The sequence below is a fragment of the Marmota marmota genome, unplaced genomic scaffold, assembly GCF_001458135.2.
Source record: "Marmota marmota marmota unplaced genomic scaffold, marMar, whole genome shotgun sequence".
In the NCBI taxonomy this organism is placed as follows: Eukaryota; Metazoa; Chordata; class Mammalia; order Rodentia; family Sciuridae; genus Marmota; species Marmota marmota.
In genome coordinates, this window is record NW_025999900.1 from 63179425 (window position 1) to 63199037 (window position 19613).

Below are 19613 nucleotides of genomic sequence, written 5' to 3' on the forward strand. Positions count from 1 at the left end.
AAGAACAAATCTTTCTTAGAAAAGAATTCTAAATAATATACATTGAAGAAGTGAATGAGATGGAAGGTCACCATGAGAATACAACAGCCAGATGTCACCCCAGCTACTCAGGAGGCAGAGGCAGGAGGATGGCTTGAACCCAGAGCTATGGACAACATAGAGAAACCCCAGTCTCAAACACACACACAAACTGTTGCAGGCAGGATTCTTAGATGAATGCTAAAATTAGTTGGTGACTCTCTTAGAAGAAATGTATTGTGATCCTCTTTCCTATAAATAAAGTCATTCTCCTATGTGACAATATTATTTCATAATATAAGAATATTATTAATCCTAAGAAAATTCACAGAGATTGCTTGCATTATGTAGTATTTACTAATTGCTATGGTGGTTTTAACATATGTCCACAGATTTTTTAATATTGCTCCCTCAAAAAAGGTGGAACTTTGTTCCCTTATCCTCTAGTAAGGACATTGGGCTGAATCTAGTGACTGGTTTCTTAAGTAGAAAATCAAAAGGGAAAAATAATAATTTACAATGAGAAACCTAGCAGACCCCCATCTTAACAAGTGGTCATAGTTAGCCTCAGCTATAAAAAGTCTCTTGATGTCACCGGTCCTCTAACATGATGTGATGAGGAGGACACTTAACCTCTGTGGCATTTTCCCCTAAAACTGCATTCCTGGGAAAACAGACAAATCAGAAGACCTGCCTGCTTCTCTTTAAAACTGACCAGGGCATGGAAAACAAGGAAGACTGAAAAACTGAGCGATTTTTGTAAGAAGACAGTGCAAAGGAAATACAACAACTAAATGCAGTGTAGCATCCTAGATCAGATCCTTGAACAGAAAAAGGGATTGTGGGGAAACACAATCCAAGTAAAAGGTGTAGTTTCTTTACTGTTATACCAAAATTAAATCCTGAGCACCATGTTTATGTAAGGTGTTAACTCAGGAAACTGAGTGAAGGGCATCGATAAACTCTGTACTATCTTTATAATTTTTCTGTAAAGCTACATATTTTTAAAATAACAGGTTTTCTAAAAGTCAGCTATATAAAAAGACTCAGTGAAGTCCTGTTCCCATCCCTGTCTTTTCTATCCTGTTCTTCCCCATTTCCTTTTGCTAATCTTTTTTTTTTATTGGAAAAAAAAAATTAGGGACCAAGAAAATAGCAGTCCTTTTCTCTCCTTTCTCACCTAGACGTTAGCATTCTGTGTATACCACCCTGCTTTTTGCCGATTCTGAAAATCTCTCCAATCCTTATAGTACCATTTTTATTCTTTGTAACAGCCTCAGAGTAGGCTGCTATAGTCGTGTGCCATATTCCATTCAGCTAGTTCCTTGTTGCTGAACATTTGGGTTGTCTGTGGATTTGCCATTACAAATAACACTGCGGGAATGATCTTATGCATATGTTATTTTATATTTGTGACTGTTTCTAGAGAAGATTCCTAGCTGTGGGATTGCTTGGTCAAAGAGCAAATGTGTGTGTCATTTTGTTAGTTATGGCCAACTTACCCTCTGTGACAGTTGTACCATTTTGTTCTCCCACTGGCAATATTTGAGACATCCGCTGCTTTCTCCTTAGCCTTGCGAACAGTAAATTGCCGAACTTTTGGATTTTTGCCAACCCAATAAGTAAGAAATGTATCTTGGTAATAGCTTCTAGGGTTTTAGTTAACTGTTCCCCCAACCAGGCACTGCCCAATTTAATCAATATTGTATACAAAAGAATAAATTTGTAGGACAATCTCAGCTGCCCTTTAGGGCTAGCAGGTGGGAAGAGGAGACTACTCAGCTCTGCCATTTCACCTTTCCCATCAGAAATAAGGCAGGTATGCAGAGCAAATTAGGCTTCCAAATGAACTGGTGGGCCAGAGATAGGCCACAGCCGTGTTTTCTGCTCAACAGACTAACCTGGCTCCGGCCACCTCCTTTGGAACCCTTCTGCCACGTTTGAAAAATGTGCATTGTCCCTGAGCCAATTCACAAGGGACTTACATGTTAGAATGGCCTCCAGATGAGCTCCTTGTTTTTCTTTTCTGTCGATGTGCAGCTTTTAGAGAATCTCTGTGTTCCGAATGAAAGAAAGGGAAAGGATGAGAAAGCAGGCACAGCCTGAAGGCCTCCTTCCTCATAGACTGCCTCCCTCCACCCACCTTCTCAGGCCTCCCCACACGTGCGCTGGTTCATATTGCTCAGTTCTCGTCATTCCTGGAGGTGAATTCACCAAATCCTATGGCTTTTATAAGTTAAAGTGCCTAGGTAAAGGCAAGTTAACTACAAAAGGGAAAATGTGATACTAGATGGGAGAGAGGGACAGTTTGGGAGCATAAATCTTTGTAGGGGATTAAGACAGACCTGGGCTTTACTGAAGAATGGAATCTAGACAAACATGAAACAGTTTCTGTCTATCAATAAAGACAGAAAGGAAGTGTAAGATATGCTTAGTTTCTTCCAATATTTTACCTAGATTTAAACCTTTATGTTCCAGATGAGGAGAAAATGATCTTCTAAGTAATCATGACATCTGGGATTTATTGGTATAAAGTCACGTAGGTGTATTTAATTGGCTTTGGAGGTTAGCCTTTGGTTCTAACTGGCAATCAGTATGGCACAGTTTCTGTAGGGAGTTTTGATTCAAAATCAAGTGCATTCTGTCATTATAGATTGCCTGTAATGGTTAGGTTTCCTTAGTTTAGCATCCCTTTTCAACTTGCATCTTTATTTTATTTTTCTCTTAGGATTCTAAAGTTTTCAGACAACCTTTTGGAAAGAACAAGTCTACTCCAATAAATGAAGGAGAATAAAGAAAATTCAAGCCCTTCAGTAACGTCAGCAAACCTGGACCACACAAAACCATGTTGGTACTGGGATAAGAAAGACCTGGCTCATACACCCTCGCAACTTGAAGGACTCGATCCAGCCACTGAGGCCCGGTACCGCCGAGAGGGGGCTAGATTCATCTTTGATGTGGGCACACGTTTGGGGCTGTATCCTAATTTTTCTTGGAATCTGTTACAGATAGGTTCCCCACCACCACCAAGAATTAATTAGATATTGTAGATAAAATATCCAGTCATTTCTCTGTTCTAGGACAGTTGTTAAATATCCTTGTTGTTTGACTCTTGTTCTGATTGCCTGGCTCTGCAGGGGTTTTCCTATTTCTAGTTCACATTTAAATGTGTAGACTTAACCACTGAGCAGTCGGGCCCCAGGAGGAAAACCAACACCCATTAAGATCTCAGCTGAAGTGTGTCGCAAGGCTTGTATCAGAATTCTGGCCCCTCAGATTCCATCTACCTGCTTTGCCACTGGTATTGTTTGCCACTGACGTTGTTGCTTGTCTTTATTTCTTTTCTACGTTTAACTAAGAATATAACCTGTAAAAAATTATTGACTAAAAGTCCTTAACTAGAACAACAGACACTATGACACCCTGGCAACTGGAATAATTTATTTTCATCGCTTTTATATGTTCCATTCCTTCAAGCAATTCCCAAGATATGTAAGTGTTTGAATTTTGTCATTCTCTATTACATGTTATTGTTTCTTACATTTTGGTGGACTAATTATAGTGTCTCGTTTTATTTTCCAGAAAGGGTTGATTTTTATCTGGTAGACACTGTGTATTTTTTAAAAATCAAGTTTGAACTTTGTATTTTCCAATTAACCATGTTCAAGTCTTTTTTTACTTAGGTCAGTAGAAACCACAGTCATATTGCACTTTGTATGAAAGTGTACTTTCTCATTACCTTTTCCAAAATAAATCTGAACTTAAGTGAGGTCGTAGGAGAGGTATAGATACAAGGCTGTGGCATTCAAGGGGACATTAATTACATGTTGGAGGGATCAGGAAACATGCAAGGGAGGAAGTACTAGAAGTTTAAATTAAGTCTTGAGGGTAGTGGGTGTAGGTGTGCCAAGATAGGCTAGGGGAGCAGTCCAGTGGAAATAGTTCTAGTGGACGCAGGGAAGGCACTACACACTGACAGCCCAGTTGGAACTCTGTCTGTCAGGAGGGGAATGATGAAACCCTGCATGGGAAAGTAAACCAGGGAGAGTCTCGAATATCAGATTGAGGACATTTGACTTCAGTCAGACAGTGAACTGGTTAAAAGACGACAGAATCAGACCTACGAGGAAAGTTCGTTTTGCTAGTTTTTTGTTTTAAGATTTTGCTTAGTTTATGATTTCTTGAAGAAGGAGACTGTCAAAATGAGCTTTGTTCCCTGGCACAGTGACATCCAGTGTGATCCTGATTATGTGAAGAGCGTGGAATGTGGAAGGATAGGAGTGGGTCAGGAGACAACAGAGAAAGAGCAGCTCTCACCTCAGTGACAGGGACTGCAGTCAGGTGGAGGCAACTGAAGGGACAGTGTCTTAATCCTTTTGGGATGTTATAACACAGTCATTTAGGCTGGATCATCTGTGAATAACAGACAAACTCCTCGCAGTTCTGAAGAGTTCAAGGTCCAAGATCAAGGGACTGGCAGGTTCAGTGTCGAGTAAGGGTCTGTTCCTCATAGAGGGCACCTTTTGTTGTGTCCTCCCCTGATGATGGGAGAACAGTAATCCCATTCATGAGGGGATCACCTTCCCAAAACTCCCCTTCTAGACTGAAAAATTGGTGCAATCACTCTGGAAAGCAATATGGAGATTTCGAAACTAGGAATCAAACCACCATTTGACCCAGTTATACCACTCCTTGGTATATTCCCAAAGGAATTAAGATCAGCATACTACAGTGATGCAGCCACTTCGATGTTTATACCAGCTCAACTCACAATAGCTAAGCTATTGAACCAACCAAGGTGTCCTTCAACAGATGGATAAAGAAAATGTGGTATAGATATGTAATGGAATATTATTCAGCCACAAAAAAGAATGACTTTATAACTTGCTGGTAAATGGATGGATCTGGAAACTATCATGCTAAGTGAAATAAGCAAATCCCAAAAAACAAAGGTTGAATGTTCTCTCTGATATGCAGATGCTAACACAAAACAAGGGTGGGGGGGATAAAAGTTCATTGGATTAGACAAAGGGGAATGAAGGGAAGGGAGGAGGGATCAGAATAGGAAAGACAGTGGAATGAGTCTAACATGACTTTCCTATGTTTATGTATGGAAACACCACATGTACAACCTCAAGAATGGGATCCTAATTAGAATAAGTTACACTCCATGCATTTATAATGTCAAAGTACACTCTACTATCATGTATATCTAAAAAGAACAAATTTTTTCAACTAAAAAAAAAAAAACACTTGTAGATACTACCACACTGGCAGTCAGTTTCAGCATGTGACCTCTGAGGGACCACACACATTCAGACTGCAACAGGAAGGAAAGAAGGTATAGGCAAAAGAAAATTAATCTTTCTCATTTTAAATAATTTACAAAGCCTAATTTTTTTTCAGTTGTGTTAAATATCCTTTAGACTTTTTTTAGAATATCAGCATATTCATGAATGACAAGGAGAATAGAGGGATTCCTTTATTGTGAAGGTCAGAAACCCTTGTATCTATCCCTGGATGACCTTTGCTAACAAAATTCAAGAGCTTTTGTCTCCCTCTTAGGTGACAGGAGCTTGTTGTCTCTTTCTGGCTGGGAAAGTAGAAGAAACACCAAAAAAATGTAAAGATATCATCAAAACAGCTCGTAGTTTATTAAACGATGTACAGTTTGGCCAGTTTGGAGATGATCCAAAGGTAAGAACTGTAACTTCCTGCCTTTAAATCTTGATTCCTGTGATACGGTTCTTGCGCTGACAATGGCTCTAGCGCCTGTCTGCCAGGCCCGTGAGTTCCTAAAGGATCCTTATTTAGAAGACAGCCTTTGCTTGGTGAGACAGGAGAGAAGATGAGGTAGTATTTTCCAATGTGCCGAGCAGCATCCTGAGCCCCTTAAGGGCAATGACACACGAGGGCGATGAGCAAAAATTCTCTCCTTATCGTCAGCACTTCCAGGTGGCATAGGGAGAACAGGGTCACATTTCCAGCTAGCTTCTGAGTCAGTTTTCTTCCACCCTCATTCCTATCAAGGTCCCCCTCTTGTAATCCTTAGAGCCCTTGTTAATTATCCTTAATAATATATTTATCACAGCTTGTAATTGATAGACTTTTTTTCTTTAAGAATCAATTTTTAAAATCAGTTTTAGGTTCATAGCAAAATGAAAAGGATGGTAAGGGGAGTTCCCGTGTCCCCTTTGCCCCACAGTGCACGGTGCTTCCACCATTGTTGGCAGCCCTCACCAGAGTGGTGCATTTGTTAAAATTGATGAACTTATCTCAACACATCATTTTCATGCAGATAATTCCATGGTTTACATTAAGGTTCAGTCTTGGTTTTATACACTCTGGGTCTGGATAAATGTGTAATATGTATCCTCCATCATGGTGTGTTTTCCTCTGTGCTCTGCCTGCTCATCCCTTCCTCCTCCTCAACCACTAGCAACTACTGCTCTTTTTACCATCTCCATAGTTTTGCAGTTGCCAGAATGTCACAGATTGGAATTCTGCAATACGTGACTTTTTAAGCTAGGCTGCTTCTACTTAGTACTACGCATTTCGATTTCTATCGGATAGATTTTTATCAAATAATCAATCACATTTAACTCCCCTTCTCAACTGTAAGATCTGCAAGAACGAGGCTGTGTCTGGTGGCTAGTGCAGCAGCTGGCCTAGCATTCAGTAGATACTTGTTGAAAAAATGACAAAAGAATGTTATGGGGGAAACAAAATCAAAGTTAAAACAGAGCCAAGGTGATGAGGCTCAGCACATTCATGTAGTTATCTTGTCTATCTAGCTTGTGTTATCTCACATCAGCTATTCTATTCTCTGTCAAGCAGTGTTTATGTGTGTGTGTGTGTGTGTGAGAAATGTGTAGTCATTTCCTCATTCCAGAGTTAACAGGCCCAGAACACTTTTGTACCTATTGTGTTTGCAGTTAATAATATTAACGCTTTGTATGCATCATCATTGTTGATAATCCTTTCCCTTAGGTTTAATTATTAAGTTCACTAACCTCTTTCTAAAAGTTGAAACCTGTTAGAAATTCTTATTTACAATAATCAGAAATGCAATTTTGAGCCACTTAAAGATTAAGTGTCTTACACATCTGGGACCAGGAAGGGTGCAGATGCATGGCAGCAGCTGGTGTGTGCTATCCTGAGATTTCCCTTTCCATCTGGACCCACTGTTCCATCAAATCAGGAAACCAAGGCCCTGTCCAGACACAGTGGCTTCATAAACTAGGGAAGGGGAGCTAGTCATACTGATAAGACCTGCACGTGTGAGGAGCTCTGCCCCTTCCTGCAGCATGTGCAGTCTCTGATGTGACGGGGGAGGCAGGGGAGACTTTTTTTTTGTAGAAAAGAGGCAGTTATTGAGGGAAGCAGCAAAAGTATTTAGGGATAATAAAGTCATAATTTGTGTGGAACTTTTTTACTTAACTGTGTAGTTTTCCCCAGTAATATCAATTTCTCATGTATTCAGCAAATATTTGTTTTCAGCCACTTTATTAAGCACCAGACATAAAACACTTGGCAAACAGACATTTTTTACTATCATGGATTGTGGAGTTGAGTGGCAGGATAGGTGTTAATAAAATAATCATACAAATAGCTGTCTGATCATGATCAGTGGTGAATGCTTTTAAAAAAAAAAAAAAAGGACATTTCAAGGTGCATTCTACCTGGGGATGCAGCAGATGACTGCTGTGGAGCGTCCCTGAGCAAAGTGTTTGCAGGAGACCTGTAATTACTCAATTATTGAATATTTGAAATACAAAGAGAGGGCAGGCCTGGGCTGTCTTGTAATACTCGGTGGGCTACAGCCTGGAAGTCATTGGCACATTTGGGAAAAAGATTGTGTCTAAATTTGAAAGAAACATTGGAAGTAGCTTTTAACAATAAAAAGTCAGAAAAGGGGGGTAGCAGCCTGGTGTTGACATACCTGTAGTCCCAGTCATTCAGGAGGCTGAGTCAGGCAATCCCAAGTTCCAGGATAGCCTGGGAAACTTAACAAGACCCTGTCTCAAAAAACAGAAAGGACTGGGAGGTAGCTCCCTGGTAAAGCACCCCTAGGTTCAGTCCCCAGTCCCAAAAAAGGCAGAATTTATATTTACCTTATAAAACTTTCAGAGATTTTAGAAAGTGTTCATAAAAGAATGCTTGGGAAACTAGGATAGAGAAACCTTAGTCTTGCCATGCCATTTGAAATAATAAATCATTATACAGTCATCTCAGTATTCTGTGAGGATATACTATACTTCAAAATGAAAGCCAGCCACCTGCATGGCTCCTCTTCCCAGAGTTAGTGTGTTTGTATGACTATTAATGATGAGAGTTCTCAGTCCTCTAAAAGGCTCTTTCTCCTCTAATACCAAACAAGCAGTTCTCTCTAATCATTCTTCCACACAGAGTGTCTTGACTTTGTTTCACTGCTGGATTGTATAGTGGTCAAGAAGTACCTGTTTAGGGACATTAACTAGGTATAGAGTATGAGAAAAGAAGAGATTCAATTTACAATAGCAACAGTAAAATAAAATATCTAGGCCAGGCCATGGTTGTGCACACCTGTGATCCCAGCGACCAGGGAGGCTGAGTCAGGAGGATTTCAAGTTTGAGGCCATCCTGAACAATTTATCAAAACCCTTTCTCCAAATAAAAAATTAAACAAAGGGCTGAGGGTATAGCTCAGTGGTAGAGTGTCCCTGGGTTAAATCCCCAGTACCACAAACACACACACACACACACACACACACACACACACACACAGGAAATACGTATCCATCGTTAACCCTTGTAGAATCCTTGTGAAGGATAGAGAAGAAAGCTTGAATATTACTAAAGGATTGAAAAGATTTAAATAAAATATAAATCTTTATATTTATAATATAATCTTTAAAATTATACAATCATTCAAATAGTTTAGAAATCTTCATTTTCCTTAGTCATTCTATATATTTAATGATTTCTCTATCAGAATATCAGTAGTTTGCATTTATTTATTTATTGGTTAATTCTGGGATGATTACTAAGTAAAATCTAGATGGTGAGGAACATGCTAAAATCAAGAAACATTTTAAAAGGAGGATCAATAATAAAACTACCCCTTCCAAATTCTTTTAATCATGTTGCAGGAGAAGATTAAATATAACAGAAAAATGTGAATAAATGCATGTATTATCCACATTGTGAACAGAAAAATGTGTATAAATGCACGTATTATCCACATTGTGAGTGTGGTTTAGACTGCATTTCAAAGAAAAGAAAAATGATTCTTCATTCAGTAGACAGTGTTGGGACAGCTTGTTTTAGATAAGTGAAAGTTTTAAAAACAAAAGTGATGTGCCCCCCCGACACACACACAAATACAACTTACTGTGAGTTTTTGTAAAACTGGTTGTCACAATCTCTTCCTGCAAATTTCCTGTAAAAATCCCTTGGTGATTGCATTCTCTCAAGGGAATCTCAAAAGACACCACAGTATATTTAAATTATCAAGTAAAGGTCTCTTTTGTAAAGTGAGACTCTGCATGTTTGGAAGTAGCTAACATTTCTAAGGATCTTTATTTTGTTTCTAATGTTTTTTAAGCTAACCATCTGATGCTTGGCTTCCTGTGGTAAGTTCTGGAAATCTATCACTGTCTGAGCCTGAGTGGAGAGAGGAGAGAAGGAATAAAGAGTAAAAGTGTAATTTGAAGAGAAAATAGATGAAAATGTTTACTCTTTTTTAATGCTATTTGAGACCTGTGATTATAAATACTGTCCCAGCATTTGTTATTTTATTTTTAGGAAGAAGTAATGGTTCTGGAGAGAATCTTACTACAGACCATAAAGTTTGATTTACAGGTAGAACATCCATACCAATTCCTGCTCAAATATGCAAAACAACTTAAAGGTAAGGAGGAAGAAGTTTCTTGTTGTTGTTGTATTTTTAACTTTATTTTAAAGACCTTTTCCAGCTGGTTATGGTGGTACAGGCCTTTAATCCCAGTGACTTGGGAGGCTGAGGCAAGGAGGATAGAAAGTTTAAGACCAGCCTCCAAACTTACTGAGACCCTGTCTCCAAATTTAAAAAATGAAAGGGGATAGGGGTATAGCTCAGTAAAGAGCCCCTGGGTTCAATTCCATGCATTGCAGATGAAGACCATTTGCATTCTGAAATCAAGTCTGTGGTAGTCTGCTTTCTGTTCCCGTGACCAAAATATACAAGAACAACTTAGATAGAAGAGGAAAGGTTTATTTTGGCTCACAGTTCATAGGTTTAGTCCGTGGTCAGCTGACTCCATTGCTGTAGGCATGGGGGACTCAGAACATTTTGGCAGAAAGATAGCAGATGGGGAGCTGCTCAGCTCTTGACAGCCAGGAAGCAAAGAGAGGGAAGGAGAAGGAGAAAGCACCTGCACACTGCAAGCTCTGCTTGCCAGGGACAGATTATAAACCCCAAAGGCACACCCCCAATGACCTACTTCCTCTGGCCACTCCCCATCTGCCAACAGTTACTACCCAGCATAGCAGTCCTTTCAAATTATTAATTCATCAACTGGTTTAATCCCCTGGTTAGGTTACTACTGTCATAATCTAATCATTTCACGTATTGCTACATTGTCTCGTGTTTTTTTGGGGGGGGGGACCACTTCATATTTAAACCATAACGAAGTTTTTAATGATATTCCCCTTATGCTTTTCAGAAGAGGAAAATAGGAAGTTTTGATGTATTAATGCATTACCCAGGACATAGCTCGTTCAGACAATTCAGTGGTGTGGCCATTAATGCTGTTTCCTTTTATGCATAAACAGGTTCTGTCATCCAGTTGCCAAGTGATAGCAGACAGGAAAATGAGTCAGAATTTTTTAAATAGACTAATAAAATTAGCTTCAGAGCCAGGCTTCCCATAAATGGTGGTTCATTGTAGGTCATGTAGAAAAAGAACAAGAGGTAGAATGTGGACCCATGTTGTTTGTCCTCATTTCTCAGACAAAAGATCTTTGCTGTGCTGACACATAGTAGGTCTTAAATGCTTTTGCTTCTTTTGAATTCTCCCTCCCCGCCCCATTTCTATTGATTTACCTGTTTTCCTCATTTCTAGGTGATAAAAATAAAATTCAAAAATTGGTTCAAATGGCGTGGACATTTGTAAATGACAGGTATGCATGTTCATACATTGATGTCATTAAAAGGATTTTCTAGGTCATATAATACAAATGCTTCCTTTTATAGTAGAAAAAAATTGACTTGCTTTGAATGAAGTGACAGTGGCAGAGCTGGGGGCTGAAGTCCAGGTCATCTGCTTCCCCGCAAATGGGTTTCTTCCCGCCCTGCAGGGCCATGTAGTGTGCAAAGCTGAAATCTTACTGACAAATTGAAATATAAGTACAGAGCAACACCCTGGAGTATTGTGACAACTGCATGCTTTGAGCCCACTTGGTTTTTTGTGATGGCATTCGAGTGTGTTCCTCAGAATGCCAATGACTGGGAGCCAGCTGCTTTTTCCTCTTAGATTTGACTTGTAGGATGTTTGACCTCCCATAAGGTTTTACTTGAAGAAGGAGTGCAGGGGCCAGGATTTCAACACCAAAAGAAAGTACGTAAACCATCTTTCTTTAGTGTTTCATAATTAGCAGTTTTTGAACATAATAGAATTATTATAATTCTTTAAAGAACATTCAAATAAGCAACGATGGTTGAAGTAGCTTATTTTGGTACCTAACGACTTGCTTTTTTGTTTATAACACTTGAGTCATGTTTAGATGACTAAGCAAATTGACATGCAAATAGATGGCTTCTGATCTCCGTGCATTGGTGTGACCATAAATATTGGATTATACACAAGAAGTCTTTTTTTTTTTTCTTTCCTTGTCGAGCTAGTCTCTGCACCACCTTGTCACTGCAATGGGAACCAGAGATCATAGCAGTAGCCGTGATGTATCTCGCAGGACGCTTGTGCAAGTTTGAAATACAAGAATGGACCTCCAAACCCATGTATAGGAGATGGTGGGAGCAGTTTGTTCAAGATGTCCCTGTTGATGTTTTGGAAGGTAAACTGAGCAGGCCCAGATTCCTTGAGAATGTCCCTGTAAATCCTGAGTCCCAAGAGTGAATTTCCCCAAATAGGTATCTGTAAGCCATTTTTCAGAGACATTTGTAATTCTCTAATACAATTTTTGCTTTCTCCAAGCATAAAGTTTTAATGAGCTAAAATTCCAGCCCAGTTTTGCACATAGCAATGATGGGGTGGGTTGCAAATGGGATTCTTGATTACTGGTCCTTGTTAGGGGAATCATAGCTAGGTTTTCCATAGGTAAAATTTGATTTAAAATGTCTTTTTTTGTGGTAAGTGAAATTGTTGGCTGTCATTTAGATATCTGCCACCAGATCCTGGATCTTTACTCACAAGGAAAACAACAGATGCCTCATCACACCCCCCATCAGCTGCAACAGCCCCCATCTCTTCAGCCTACACCACAAGTGCCACAAGTACAACAGTCACAACCGTCTCAAGGCTCCGAACCAGCCCAGCCCCAGCAGAAGGACTCCCAGCAGTCAGCCCAGCAGCCGCAGCAGCCGCCCACACAGCCACCCAAGAAGCCGTCCCCACAGCCCAGTCCTCCCCGACAGGTGAAACGGGCCGTGGTGAGTAGGCTTTCCAGGTGGCAGCAGCGCACGTCAGTGCTGTCCCATTTCTAAGGAATTGCACTGAGCACTGTGAGCAGGAAGTGACTGGCCCAGACTCAGGCTGGGCATCAGCGGGGATGTCCCAGGAGAAGTGGTGTCTCTGAAGAAGAGCCTGACAAGTTTCCAAAGAAGGGGGGAAACTTGACTCAGGGCCAGTGAGGTGTTTGATTTTTATGACAGAAAAGAATTTCAGCACACACTGGTCAGGGGCATTGACAGAGGTTTATTTAGGAAGGTGGATATACATACACATTCAGGGAGAATAGGGACAAGCTCAAGAGAGAGACATCTTTGAGAGTAAAGCAAGAAATACACATGCAGGAGAGAATGAGGCCATCTGGAGAGCAAGAGATGCAACTTTGGGGTTCCCTACTCTTCTTTTAAAGGAGTGGTAGGTATGAAATAGTGATATATTAATTTAGTGATCTCAAGATGGCTTCTGGTTGTCCAGTCAGACTTAGGATCTTTAGACTGAGGTCTTCAGTATCTCATCTCCATCAGTAGCTGGAAAGTCCCCTAAATTACAGGTTTCTTAAAAATGTGATTTTTCTCTTTATCTAATTATTAGGGATTAATTAACAGTCAACAGGTTGAGGTAGAGATAGGCCTGGGAAAGTACATGAAACTTCTGAATTAAAATTATACTTACTTCTTCTTTATGTCTCTTTTCTACCTATTTCTTATTCCTTCCATTCTGCCTTAGGGAGCCCAAAAACTAAAGCCCTCTGAGAACCAGGAGGGCTCTCTCCCTCAACTCCAGGCCTCACTATATGTCATCTCTGACTGGGCTCCGAAACTGTCAGGGTGTTTCCCCCTCTTAGGGTTGTTGTGGATGCTGATGATGTGCACCTGCCTGACCCTAAAGTGAGGACCATTTCCTCCACCCCAGGGAGTCCAGCCACGGTGCACTGACTGATTGAATAGTTGTGCCTTCTATTTCTTTTCTTGGTGTTCTGTTCTGTAAGTGATACAAGATATTTGTAAAAGTTTCTGGCCCTATGTTGCATGGCCACTGGAAAAAGCCTTGTGGGTAAGCACTCATCAGCAAGTTCTGGGGATCAAGCAGAGCAGACGCTGGAGCTAATGCTGCTGAGAACTCACTGTGCACAGACATCCTGTCTGATTGGAAAGAGAAAGAGGGAGGGAGCAAGAATTACCTGTTAGGTGTCCAGCTCTATCCCTGCAAGTACAAAGCACAAATAATTGTGGTCTGAGGCCACATTCTATCAACTATGGTTCTCTTAGTGCCCAGGGTTTTTCCTCACCAAAACCTGGATCTCAGTTAACAGTTGTGTATTTTCTTTTATAACAGGTGGTTTCTCCCAAAGAAGAGAGCAAAGCAGCAGGTAATTTCTTACTTTAATATTTTTTAGTTTTGTGTCTCTATGCACAACTTTAGTTTTATGTAAAGCCTTAGCATCATTTCCTCTCAAGTATAGATTAGTCTTAAAACCTAACCTTAGTTCTCTTCAGAAATTCTCCATCCGCCAGAAAAAGCACATTTCTTGTCTGCTTATCAACGGACTATAACTTTTAGATTGTATCTTGACAAAGGGATCCATACTTGAAACATTATTGGCAGTAAAAATGTACTAACGTATAAAAATACAGTTGTGGGTGAAGGAGGACGGGTTGCAGCAATGCAGACAGGAGTGCAGGGACACAGGGAGCGCCTGTCCTCAAGGTGGCAGCAGCGGCAAGGGCCGAAGAAAAGGACAGGAGGTGCTGGGCTATATGTTCCTGAAGAGCCACACACTGAGCTCTGCTGCTGGGACAAGCGAGCCCTCTTTGGAAAACACTTTGGGTTTTGTGTTCACATTCGTAGGGTCCACAGTTGCTTAATTTGCTTCTATATTGGAAATGAACAGAATGAGCAAAATCTGAAAGACTCCAAACAGAAAATTAGACGTGTTTGTCTCTGTGCCAGTCCATCCCTTCACACTGCTCTCTCTAAAGGCACAGGCATATATACTCGTTCCTTTGTTGCTTAGTTGTTGATTCAAATGAATTGTTCATAAAACTTGTAAATCTGCAGCTTTTAATAAAATTCTGTTTTTCTTGGCATCTTTAAGAGAATGAGTTCAGTAAGGTGAAGGTTTTTTTTAGCACCAAATTGACATACCTTAAGTGTAAGATGCAAGAGTGGGTTGTGATCTACGCTGCACGGAGCGTGCAGTTGAGATGAGCTGACACGTCATTCTGTAGAGAGGCAGGAAGGGCCTGTGTGACCTTGGAGAAAGACCTGCCTTTGAGCCGATGGTAGGAGCATCAGGCAGAAGGGGGCAGGCGTGCAGAGGAGCTGAGAGTCAGAGTCTTGCTCTGATGGCGAGGTTAAGGGAACATCTGTTGATAGGATGGAAAATGAGACTTCTCAGGCTTACAGCATGTCATAGACCTCAGATCAGGAGCACGGGGTTTGCATATGCAATGGAGCTAATGGAGGTTTTTGAGCAGGAGAACAGTAGAGTCACATTCATTGGAGATCAGGTCCTGCCAGCAGTGAAATAGGGTAAATCATGGGAAATGAGGGGAGAAACTTGTAGGCACCAAGTGGGACCTTGTGGGGACACACAGTGGTGGCAATGGGATCAGAAGGGCCAGGATGTGGTGTTGTTTAGGAGCTCCACCATGCCGTGCGCTGGAGGCCACCAGCAGGCAAGGGCTAGAGATGCTGCTGACTTGGGTTGCCACACCCCACGGTGCACACACCTCAGCTCTCCACAGGTTCACAAGAAAAGAGAATGTAAAAAAATCTTGTGAATTGAATGGAGTTTTGTATTGATTACACATTGAAATTTGATTTTTGATATATCAAGTTAATTAAAATTAGTTTCAACTTCTTTTAGTTTTTCACGAGACTGTTAGAAAGTTAAAAATTATAGGTGTATGAGAGTGTATCACTCTCATACTGCTGTCAGGAGGCTCTAATCAAGACTAGTTTTGGGAAGCAAGTGAGACAAAGTGCAACCATTTCCCAGCAGCAGAGGGAAAGGTCAAGTGTGAGTTGGAGGCTCAGGGTTAAAATGTGGTGTTGGAGGAGAGAGGCTGGAAATGTAGATTTACTATAGAGAGCAGGGCTTAGTCAACAAAGAAGGGGGTAAAGAACAAAGAGGTCCCTGAACCTTGAATTAATAACTCATGTTTAAGGCAAAGGAGAGAAAGTAGTCAGCGATGCCAGGGGAGACGGTGATCAGGGTGGTGTCCAAGATAGAATCAGGCAAGTCCAGAGTTTCAGGACAAAAGCTGCAAAACAGCAGAGTGTGGACTTCCTATAGCCTGTCCTAACGGCCTAGCGTTGTCATTGTGGAGGCTGGCAACATGGTGCCAAGGCATGGCCCATTTCCTCCACCTGGTGTGCGCCAGCCACTGGTGCTTTGGGGCACTGTGAATTCTGTCTGCGACTGTGCCGCTGTCTCTGGGTAATGCACTGCTTGCTGCCAACTGGAAATCAGTGTTTGAGAGTGAGAAAATAAACTTCAAATGTCTAAATACAAATGAAAAGGTGGCGAATTCTCTAGTAAGCACCATGGGACCTAGTGGCATTGCACTGCTGCTCAGGGCCTTTCTTTGGGTTCTCTGAGATGTGCTATGCTGTTTCTTTGTATTATGAAAGGACTTGTCTTGAGTGGTCATTAAGGACACATAGTTAGATATGGAGAACCAGCTAGCTGGAGGAGGTCGGCAGGCCTTGTTTTGGGTGGGAGAGGGTAATACCTGAATCATTTTGCTCTTGGAGCAGGATTCATGAGCTCACAGCAGTTAGTCTGCAGCCTTCCCCTGGCTCCCTTAAAGCAATAGTCATATCTGTTCATTTTCTCCCAAAGAAATCTCTGATAATACATTTTTCTTTTTCTCCTTATGGCATGTTTATTTACAGGAATTGGTATGAATGGCCTTTTAATTCACTTTTTCTTTGTAGAACCACCACCACCTAAAATCCCGAAAATAGAGACCACTCACCCACCGTTGCCTCCGGCCCACCCACCGCCAGGTGAGTGCCTGCCGAGGCTGCTTAGCTGGCATCCTTGCAGCTCCTATGGGACAGCGGAACAGTGTGGGGGTGCTGGGGAAGCCTGTAGAAGGGCAGCTTGCAGAGACAGCCACGAGCAAGGAGCTTTCAAAAACCATTTGCATCACGAACCAGATAGTCTGCAGTTATAGACCTCAGTATATCTGCTACCGTCTGATCTCATATCCAGAAATGCTGAACTACACAGATAAATGGATTTTAGGAAAATAAAATCCTGCTAACAGTGAACATTGATTCAGAGCCAGGCAGGACTACTATGGGTGTGAGACTCCAGCCTCTCATATCTGCTTCCTTGGCAAGATGTCGTCCTAGTGCAATTAGAAGAGTAAGCCGTAGGCAGAATCACATGGAGAGGAAATGGAAGGGCTTCAGGTTCTCAGAGGCACACTGAGCTGGAAGGCTTCTCAGCACTAGAAATAGCTTTCTTTACCTGTACACCATCTCAGAAGCTGAAACATTGAACCAGAGCAGGCAGGGCTGGCGTGTTTTCTGAAGGGTGTAGATAGTCTGGAGTCCTCCCTGGCCTCTTGTAAGTCTGCTGTGCTAACTGGAGTTGTTGGTCAGAGCATATGAAGATGCTACTCAAGTTGATGCATGCCTGCACAGACGTGCAGTTCATTAGCTGGCTTTCTGTCATATCCACTCATGGTAACTTTATATGCTTTGAGGAAAAGGAAGCATCATTTTCTACTTGGAGCCAAATCCCACAATCTCCAATTTAATACGAACCTTGCTTTAAAAGACACCTGCAAAGGACTGCACTTTCAAGGCCAGGCTTATCAACTTAACAAGACCCTGTCTCAGAATTTAAAAATAAAAAGAGCTAGGGACTTAGCTCAGGGTAGAGTGTCCTGGGTTCCATCCCCAGTACAGGGCATGTGGGGAGAGATGCTGCAGTTGCTCATTTAGTGCTTGTAGAGTAGTTGTCGACTCAGCAATTGTAGTTCCCCAATCCAGTGATAGGGGCTGAGCCACCGCCAGGCAGGGATGTGGGATGTGGCACAGTTGGGAAACGGGGCAGTTGGTGAGGTGCCCCTGCCTGTGTTCAAGGCCCTGCAGGGGCACTGCCCAGCACAGGCAGCTCTACCATGGACGACTGCAAGTGGACAGGCCTAGCTCTCAGACAGGACCTGGGAGCCAGATGGGCCACTAGGAGGACTGTGGTAGGAGTAAGCAGAACCTGGCAGCCACAGCAGGACCTCCCAAAGGGGAAAGTGGCTACAGAGGAAGCCCAGGTCACAGGGGCTCCTTAGGCAAGGCCCATTCATAGCTGTCTGGTGCGGAAGGTCAGGAGGCAGAGTCGGGGCACTAGGGGATGAAGAAGCAGAGTCACAGCTCCTGTGCAGCACAGGACCATGACGAGAGAGAGGTTGAGCTCAAAGTGAGGTTTAGTGGCAATTTGGGGCCTTGTGTAGCAGCCAGGTGCCAGCAGGGAGGGTGCAGAAAGGGAGCAGTGCCATGGACAGGCCTCTGTAGAGCAGTGTCACAAAAGGCAAGTTTGGGTGCTCTGGTGACAGGAGAGGCTGCTGAGCTGAGTGTCGCAGGGCTGGAAGGTAAAGGGGATGTATGTGGACCCAGAAGGCCCATGGAGTGACACAGGAGGAATTGGTAATTGGACCAAGGGTCAAGGGCCCTTCACCTGGGGGCCTGTCCTACCTCCCTTGGTGAGGAGTGCCGATTAGCACAGGCAGCTCCATTAGCGTGTCTGTTAGCAGCCTGCAGTTCTGCTCAGCTTCATTTTGGTGAGGATAGGGAATGGCAGATGCCACAGTTTCTGTGTTGATGGAGAGCAGTAGTCTGGTGCCTGGGCAGGTCTCTTCTGTGCTTAGTGTCCAAGTCTACACAATCAGGATGCCATGATGTGCTTTGCCCAGCCCAGGAGAGCACAGGCCAGTGCCTAGGGAGCTGGAAACTGCCTGCACAGTTCACATTTTCTATACCCAGAAGCTTTTTTCTGTGACTTCTGCTCTTTTCGGGCTACCTCAGGGAAGGACATACATTCTAAGTCTTGGGCTACCTGTGGTATGGGATATTCTGATGTCATTTTCCAAGGGTCTGACCGGGACTTGGGATTCCCAGGCCAAACCTACTAGAGGAGGCTTTGGGAAAGGAGTGAGGGCCAAGGGATTTGGAACACTGCAGGGGAGGCCCATGGCCTGGTCTGAGCCCAGGAACTTTTCAGGAATGCTTGACAATAGGTGCTGCCTGCCACTCGCATGTGGACACACTGATCCTTCAAGGAACAGCGTAAGCCCGGCCTGGCTTCTTTAGTAACAGAACCAGAACCAGCACCTCATTCATTTGACCAGCTCACAGACTCTTGGCAAAACGCAGGTGCTGCAGGAGCGGAGCCCGCACTGGTTTGTGTTAGAGGCTCTGAGCGGAGCCCCTGTAGCTGTACACCCAGCACTGAGGAGAGGCCCGGGGTCATTGGGAGATGGTTATGGGGGGCCTAGGAGACAGGTCAGGGCAAGAACTGCTGGCCTTAGGACATTGGTCTGCACATAAGACTACAAATGTGTCAGTTGCTCCCGGCACCTTTGTAAAGGTGGCCCTCAGCAACAGCAGTGGCCCTCACAGCCTGCAGTGGGCTGAGAGCTCCTGGCTCAGGGCTCTCACTCAAGGAGTCACGCCTGTGGTTTTGTACCTGGCGGCTCTGGAAACCTAGTCAAGTCACAGGTGGGGCACTGACTTGTCTCTCTTCTGCAGACCGGAAGCCTCCCCTCGCTGCTGCTCTAGGCGAGGCTGAGCCGCCTGGCCCGGTGGATGCCAGTGACCTCCCCAAAGTCCAGATTCCTCCTCCGGCCCACCCGGCCCCTGTGCACCAGCCACCACCTCTACCGCACCGGCCCCCGCCCCCAGCCCCCCTTCCAGCTACATCGACGGGGATGTCCA

At 42.9% G+C, this 19613-nt stretch overlaps 1 protein-coding gene across 1 annotated transcript in view; it reads left to right on the forward strand.

Annotated features, from left to right (window-relative positions):
- The first annotated feature begins 1797 nt into the window (after positions 1-1797).
- Positions 1798-19613, forward strand: part of Ccnk (cyclin K) — an 18955-nt gene continuing 1139 nt past the window's right edge. Inside the window, 12 exon segments of the mRNA XM_015495463.2 lie at positions 1798-2222; positions 2747-2995; positions 3429-3510; positions 5584-5715; positions 9805-9910; positions 11103-11160; positions 11882-12051; positions 12375-12646; positions 14001-14034; positions 16608-16679; positions 19428-19579; positions 19582-19613. The exon segment at positions 19582-19613 is cut by the window's right edge and continues 215 nt beyond it. Of these exon segments, the coding sequence (XP_015350949.1) occupies positions 2799-2995; positions 3429-3510; positions 5584-5715; positions 9805-9910; positions 11103-11160; positions 11882-12051; positions 12375-12646; positions 14001-14034; positions 16608-16679; positions 19428-19579; positions 19582-19613 (1307 nt within the window). The 5' untranslated portion in view covers positions 1798-2222; positions 2747-2798.